Source organism: Lactuca serriola, chromosome 5 (assembly GCF_051521515.1).
Source record: "Lactuca serriola cultivar US96UC23 chromosome 5, Lser_US96UC23_V15, whole genome shotgun sequence".
Classification (NCBI taxonomy): Eukaryota; Viridiplantae; Streptophyta; class Magnoliopsida; order Asterales; family Asteraceae; genus Lactuca; species Lactuca serriola.
The window spans coordinates 91,355,773-91,364,326 of NC_136412.1; the positions used below are offsets into that span (position 1 = coordinate 91,355,773).

General features: G+C 35.4%; 1 protein-coding gene across 1 annotated transcript; it reads left to right on the forward strand.

The window, feature by feature from the left end:
• Nucleotides 1-3,566: 3,566 nt before the first annotated feature.
• LOC145050999 (villin-3-like) lies at nucleotides 3,567-4,241 on the forward strand. The gene is made up of 3 exons (XM_078999161.1): nucleotides 3,567-3,682; nucleotides 3,779-3,930; nucleotides 4,012-4,241. Exons 1-3 carry the CDS (start codon nucleotides 3,568-3,570, stop codon nucleotides 4,162-4,164), a joined length of 420 nt encoding a protein of 139 aa, XP_078855287.1. The 5' UTR covers nucleotide 3,567; the 3' UTR covers nucleotides 4,165-4,241.
• Nucleotides 4,242-8,554: the final 4,313 nt, after the last annotated feature.

Consider the following 8,554-nt stretch of genomic DNA (forward strand, 5'->3'; position numbering starts at 1 on the left):
ATTCTCAGGATCACAATTGCAGGAGAACCTGCTCCGGAACCACATTAATGTAATTTAGGCATTTCGTTGTAACAGACTTATAACCCATCCAAAACTAGTGCAACTAGAGTCTTATCTTTTGCGAGATTTCGTCAGTATAGGGATGCTCGTGCTGCGTATACTTGCCTTTTGTATTATACCTTATTCGTAGCAATAGTCTTTTAGTTAGTCTAAAGTATTGTAACTCTGATGATGGTTGCACGGTTGTGTTTTGTTTGTAAACGTCTTGTGTTCAAATCTAATGTCTTTAAGTTTTCGTATGATTCCGAAATTATCATACGACTCGATTCAATTTGATCCTCACAAAAACAGCTTCATACGTACATCTCTTTATCAGTAAACGTCTCATTAGCGAAACCATCATTTCAGAACACCGAAGTACTCATGCGCATAGTTCTTCTCTTTTTCGAAGAAATCCCCGAAGTACCACTCGTGCAGTACGTCAAGTTCAATCCAAGGATTCACACGGTTGATCTATCACTGAGGAATGTATACATAAGAGTGATATATAATCAAGGTTTTACAGGTTTAGAATTGATGATTCCACTTTAACTTCATTTTCCCCGATGGGATGTGAGCTTAAAGAAGAATCAGTTATCCGACTACTTTTTCAATCTTAATTATATACGACTCGTATACACGATATAGTGATCGTTGAACCAAGTATGAATTCTAGTGTGAACTTTAGGACAGAGACTGCCCAAGATTACGAGTAATCGCATCGTCATGTGAACAAACTTAGAACCCAGTATGACTCCTGTAAACAGATCGACCTATAGTCTAAACACCTACGTAGATACAAGAACAGCCCCGACAACTTAGCAAACTACACAGTAATAGAATTGGAAGACTAGGCTTCTCACCCTGGAGAGACCCGGTCTTATTCTTCCAGAGGTCGACGGATTGCATCATATGTACCTCAGATATCGAGGACTCCGTCAAGATTTTCCATTAGAAATCGTTGTCTCTGCCTTGCATAGATGAAGCGGTTGAGCAAACGCAAGGAAAGAATTACTTTCAGAAATGGACCTAAGATCCGAATATCACCAGTTTGAGTGTGAGGAAAGGATGTCTGGAAGACTACCTTCCGAACTCGATGCGGACACTTCGAGTCCGTAATGATACCTCTCGGATAGGACCAATACGTCCGAAGCATTCATGAGTATAATGAATAGAGTATGTCTTTCTTACTTGGATCAGTTCATCATTCTCCATGTGACAACTTAGTTATCTACCCTCGTAGTAAGAAGGAACCCGCAAAAACATTACCCTCGGAGATACTTTTCGCAAAGTTCTCTGAACACGAGTTTTGGAATTGAATAGTAAAAATCTCCTAAGACACACTAATAGTGATGTGGAAATTATTGAGTACTCTGTCAATTTATCAACATAGTTGAGAATTTGTCGACACCAGAGATGCTAACAGGAATTCGCCAAATTCTAGGTCTTAAAGACCTACTGTCATAGTTTATATAGAACTCCTCCCAAATCACAAAAACCATTACGACTTTGACCCAGCAGAGGGTGGCCTTTGATAGGGAAGTTAATAAAGAAGAAGAAACCTTGGAGATTCCAAGTGAGAGACCAAGTTCTTTAGGAAAACTCACTCTGGGAATGGCTTAATACGCTTCGCTTCGTGTGAAAAGCTTAAATCCAAGATAGTTAGGACCTCCGAGATTCTTACCAGAATCGATCTTGTACCTCACTGGCTAAACCTACTCCGCGAACTCAGTAACGTACATTTTACCCTTCGCATATTGATCTTGAAACCATACCTTTCCGTTAGGACCCTCGCAAGTTCGACCCGACGAGAATGAGATTAACGAGATCCTTGCCTTCATATTAGAACCGTAGTGACCCTCGACCGAGTGGTCAAGCGGACGAAGCAGCGCCGCCTCCCTATAGTGGAGGTTCGTTGGGATACCAACTGAAGGCACAAATTCACATATGAGCATGAGAAACAATCGATTAGGAAGTTTCCCACCTCTTGAATCGATCATTCATACCTACTTCCTTACCTAAATTCTAATTTCGGGACGAAATTCCCTTTAACAGGGGGATGATGTGACAACCCGGAATTTTCATTCGGTCAAACCCTAAAAGTCAATCACTTCATATTATAAGTCAAGTTCACTTTTACTTGTTTTTGGGAAAAATAAGTTCATTTGATTATTTTAATATCATTCTTTAATCGAACGGATGAAAGAAAGTGCCGTCTCGGGTTTTGAAATTTCACTACTAGAAAAACAGCCTTTTACGACGCACAATCAATGACACGCGCTGATAGAAGACATGCATCTGTCCGTGCCCTAAAAATTGATGTCAATTTTCCAAAATATGAAGCATAGAAGACACGCATTTATGGGGGCCCTAAAATTAGCGTCCAACAAAAAAATTAAAAACACGGAGGGCACCTACCATAAAAAAAAAGTTCGTCGTGTAGAACTGTCGTTTTATAATTTTTTTCATCAACGCGCGTTCTTCAATTTTTTTAATTGCCAATGTGGGAATCAAATACCAAAAAATTGAAAACCCCGCCTGATACTCTCCTCCTTCTTCTTCGTATGTTGTGAAATCCTCTTAGATTAAAAGAAACCCTAAAATCATTGTGTGGGTTCCTGATATACGATTTTTAGTTGTGAAGTTCCTGAAATCATATTTTTGACTTTAAAATGTGATTTTTCTGAATTGCTACTTGGTGTGTTGAAGATCGATAATTTCATATTTTTGAAGTTCTTAAAATCCTCTTCGACCAACACTACCTCCAATCGACACCGAATCGTCAGGCCTCGCACGACGACGATGTACGGGCCTTATCGACCAACACTTCATCCACCATCACCATTTGCAGCTCTCCAACCCCATCCTTGGGCGACCAATGGATAATGTTCCCGCAAGTCAATTTGGTGTGACGCATCTTGTCACTCATAAAACCACGCACCAACAGTTTGCTTGCAAGTCAATCGCGATGCAGAAGCTGATTAACAAGGATGACATCGACGTTGTCTTTAGAGAGCTCCATGGCACCTACGAGGATCGCTTGATAGTCAATCGATGATTGTCGTCCGCTCATAGGGCCAATAAATTGAAATCAAAGGGTTAGGGTTTTGTCAATTTCTGGTTCTGTAATTTTCTCGTTCAGTAACTTTTTTATGTTTCCTAATTATTGGTTTTGTAGTTTGTCAATTCTACAAGCCACCATGGCTTGCCGAGGAAGATGAAACGCTACTCACTAATTGCAGGGTGCATCACTTAAAACATTATTTCCAGATTAGTTCCCAAAAACGCAATTCAAGATCGCTAGCGATTGAAACAATTTTGCAATTGGAGATTGCTCCACCAGTTGCGTTCATAAAAAACGCTACTTATATCAAAACCACCTACCATAGTAACAAGTGGGGCATAGCTACCATTGGTATGTGATTTTGTGCGCATTATGTTATAAAAACAGAAAATTACAGAAAAGCCCTTGCAATCTCATTTCTACTTGTATATGTTTAATTTGAATAGATGATGGGAGATTAATGGATGATGTTGAAGCTGGAGAATTATGGGGTTTCTTTGGTGGATTTTCTCCACTTCCAAAGAAAACAACTACAAATGATGCTCAAAGTACTCATGCTTATCCTACTCAGCTACTTTGGTAATATTTTCTTATATTATTCTATTACTATTCTATCTCTTTATTCAACAATTAATAAAATTCTAATTTTTTTTTCTTGTTTTATGTATCATAAAGGGAAAGCAATACCTGTAGCTGATGATTCATTGACAAAGAAGTTACTAGACACACACCATTGTTATCTTCTAGATTGTGGAACAGAAATTTATGTGTGGGTTGGAAGAAGTACTAATCTTGAAGAAAGAAAAGCTGCAAATGGAGCTGCAGAAGTAAACATTATATCAAACTATATAAATATAAATATAAATTTCCAAGGTTCTTATTATAATAAATAACGTATTGATTTACAGGAACATTTACGTGTTCATGAAAGACCAAAATCCAATATCATTCGAATGATTGAGAATTTTGAGACAGTTTCTTTCAGATCAAAGTTTGATTCATGGCCTCCACTGAGTGATGTGGTTGCATCTAAAGATGGTAGAGGGAAGGTGGTTGCTTAAATCTAACAGCAAGAAGTAAGAACAGGGGAACAGAGAACAAGAAGAAGCAATTGAGGGGTATTTTTGTCCAACTTTCTGCTGAGATTTTTATTGAACTGAAAAAACTCACTGTAACATCATAAATAACGTTCCTACTTATACTTGAAAGAAACAAAGCAAACTAACTAGATGGGTTTATCTCTAAAATACAGGAAGAAAGGATAATGACTAAAAGTTCAAAAAAATAAACTAGTTAAATTCTTCTAAACTTCTGGATTATTCCAACATAGGTCACCCAAGTAGAGCTATATAATCCAGCATTGGTTAAAACCTTGCTTTTTTAATAAGGTCTTGAATATAGAGAGAGTGTCTTTTGAAAATGAATGACTTTATCTGTGAAAGAAATCAATTTTATACAAGTGTGTTGAAAGTTCAGCGTCTGAGGATGATGTCTATCACTCATCCGTTTGTGAGCATCTGGGTTCTATGAGCGAACCTGTTTTTGGAGTCGTTGATTAAGGCTTTGTTTCATGGTATGAAAATAGTTAGTGATCACCATGTATGTCCACTTCAGGATACATTAATTCTACTGGTATGTCTTCTAGTTTTAATAATATTCCACCCCTGTAACTTTTTGATGCCATTATATCAAACTATATAAATATAAATATTAATTATCCTGATCTGGATGACTAATTGGTTTTGTTTTTTGTTTGGGTTTGATATTTTGATTGGTGTGAAGGGTGAGATGATTTTTGATAATATTTAATGTGACATTTGTTTCAGGTTAACACAATGTTCCATTTGGATCAACCTATGTATCTTCTTGGGTTTCTTGCTAACCAGAGCAGGGTTTATCTCATTAACAAAGAATTCAAGTGAGTGGGTATAATAATCTTTAAATAAACAATTATCATCAACATTTATGCTAATTTTTTTTCTTTAATTTTTATGTTTTAGTGTCATTGGTTACACTTTGCTCCTGACATTAATCGAGTACAAGACACTTGTAATGCGTGGAGACATAGAATGAGCTTATGGAGTTTTACCCTCAATCCCAAAGTAGCATTATAATAGGTAGAGTTTCAAATATTATATTGTTATTACCAAAATTTGTATCTTAAATATATATTATATTTTTATACAAACGAATTCTGGTTGTTTTCTTCAATGGTGTTGCTCATTTTCTGGAGTCATGGGGCAAGGTTGAAGAGGCCTTGGAAGTTGCTACAGACCCTGATTATAGATTTGAGTTGGTTATTCAGCTTGGTAAACTTGACATTGCCAAGGTAATAGATTGCTCTTTAATTAAAAACCAAGGGCATTGATGGAATTGGTATATGAGATTCCATTCCATGGCATGTTTGGTTGCTAAATAGAGGCAATTCAATTCCACTGGAGTCCTATAATTACTATGTTTGATGGATTTCATTAGGAGGGTGGAAGGAATTCAATTCCGTTTTTTATTTATTTTTCGTTAAAAAGACTAAAATACCCTTGTTATATAATATTAAAATAAATAAAAACAAAAATTCTGATATATATATATATATATATATATATATATATATTCACAATAAACAAAAAATTTGTTTTTATAAATAACATTTTTTAATTCCTCATTATATGAACATTGAAATAAATAAAAATAAAAATTTAATTGCATTTTTTGATACAACAGTAAATCCTTGCGATGCTTGTAATCATGCATCATCCTTGTTGTTGAATGGGCTGTTGTTATTCCACGGTGGACTCTTGCTTTTTCTATTCTTTAGCAAGGTAGTTTATGTCAGAATTTCTATTTAAGAATCGTAATTATGTAGATAAATAATTAAATATGTATCTTAATATCACATGTTTAATTTAGTTCACTAACTATTATATATGCAGGTAGAATTTCTACTAGCTTTGTTCAAGAACAAAAGGAAAAAGAATTTGTTTGCAAATAGGGTATGTATGTTGTTGTTGTTCCTCCAATTTATTTTTAGTTCCATGGGCCAATTTACAAAATTGAGTGATTTATGCAAATAATTTCACTAAACAGATGATTGTTAACAAAAGAGCAAGGTATGTTGCTACAAAGCTAACAACAGATGTTTTAAGTCTCTACAAGGTATTAACATAATATTAATTTTTTTTAATTAAAAAAAGTATTTTGAATTTATTGTTTTTTCATGGACGATGAAAATTGGCACCGCTATGTGTAGAAGTCATTGGAATCAGAGATGGAAATGGAAATGATGCTCCTTATCTGATGCACCTAAAGGTTTTGACACCAAACCTAATCAGTGAGTCCCTTGTTGTCATATATATTATATTATATTTATATATATGGAAGCTAGTTCCAATACTTAATCCTCTACATTTAATTTTCTCTGTGGATGTGTTGGGTATGACAAGCTCCACTTTGGCATCTCTAAGTAAAGGATTTGCTGAGCTCTCCACAGATGGACAATTTCTACAACTACGCTCAAGTGGAACACTAGTACATGGAAGCGTATAAGATGATGGGAGGTTTCTTGCAATGTAAGACTCCATTTGCTTTTCTTAAACTTCATGTTATCACTTAGCATGTGTATAAATCTGCTTATGATCAAATGGATCTGTTTCAAAATAAAACATCTCAATTCTCAGATGAAGAATCTATAGTAGTATTTTATATGAATGATAAACGTTGATGCATTAATTGCAAAGGTACGATCCAAGGGGACATATTTATATTGAATTCTAGTAATATGAGGATGCATAGTGTAGTGAAGAAACCACATCTTGGCCTTGTTACAGCTCTAGCCTTCTCATAGGATTCAAGGTTCCCTCTCTTTCTTTCTTTATAAATTCTTTAATTCAGACTTTAGACCTTTGACCTTTCCATACCCGTAATTTTTTATATAAGAAAGCTTGTTCTTTTGTAATAATTACAATTTCTTTCAGACACGCATGAGTGACTATCTCCAAGATGTGGCATTCAGTCATATCCAAAAGATTACAGATACAACAGTTAAATCAGGACTTGATGTTGCAGTCTATCCTCAAGAAACAAGTTAGAATGTCAATTCACTTCATTTTCACTTTCATTTTGCTATTGATTTTCCCTTATTTTTAATATAAAATATTGTTCTTAATTCTGATTGTATGTTTTTGACAAATGGAGATTCCATATTTGGATGAATGGGATCAAAATGAAAAGGATCACTCCATCTCCTTAGGTCGGGCTGTTAAGGATATGGAGTCTAGCTCTCTCCATATTCTAGTTTTATGTGGTGCAAAGGTATGATCTTCAAATCTTAATGATCTTCAAAAGTAAACTGTAAAAAGTTATTTGTTACGCTCTTTGATTTTACAGCTAGATGTTGATGTGATGCAAAGAATATCAGGTCTGGAGCAGCTGTTGATGTGATTCAGAGAATATCAGTCTCCATATGCTCTTTAGTAACTAAGGTGAAGCGGAACATCTAACTCTACATGAAACATTTCTACTTTCTAGTAGTGACAATTGGTTTCCATGATGGCATGAAAATGGTATTAAGTATTTGCATTCTTATTATATTATACCCCTCACATTTTCCCAAATTACCCCTTCCACTACAATTTTTTTTTTTGTTTTTGTGTATTTTGTGCATCAGGTAAAGTTGATGGAAGAAAGGAATATGAAGCCACTTGATTTAAATCTTGCAGCATTATCAGCAAGATGCAGTAAAGACTTGGAGTTGAAATTGGCTAAGTCATTATTGAGTGAGATGGGACAATGTACAACTACTTATCCATATAATCAGCTGTTTGGAGCATTAGTCTTAAAGAATTATGAAAGGCAAGATGCAACTTTACTTAGTTGGAATTTGATGTACATAGTAGATTAGATGCAAATTTATATATTGTAAGAAATAGAATTGTATGACATTAAATTTATGCAATGGATTCTATTTTTTGTATCTGATATTTTATTTTCTATTATGAAACATTAAATACAAATTTAATTTGAAAATAAGTAAATCTATAAAGAATATATTTTTTTTAATATTTAAAATTATGATACGCAAAAATGTGTGTCATCTTCATTTATGACATGGCCTTTCTTGACAGGGGCTTTCTTGATACGCATTGCGTGTCATTAACACGCGCGTCGTAAGGTTACGACAAGCGAATGTGTGTCGTCTTCCTTTATGACAGGGCCTTCTTTGATACGCATTGCGTGTCGTAAACGCGCGCCGTAATTGCGCGCCGTAAATGAGCGTCGTAAATGTGCGTCGTCTATAGACGACGCTTAAAAGCGCGTCGTCTCTCTTTATGACAGGGCCTTCCTTGACGCACATTTGCGCGTCGTCTGAGCCTTTTACGATGCGCAATGAGCGTCGTAAAAGGCTGTTTTTCTAGTAGTGTTTAAAAACCGCAAACACCTCGTGTCTTCGAAGTT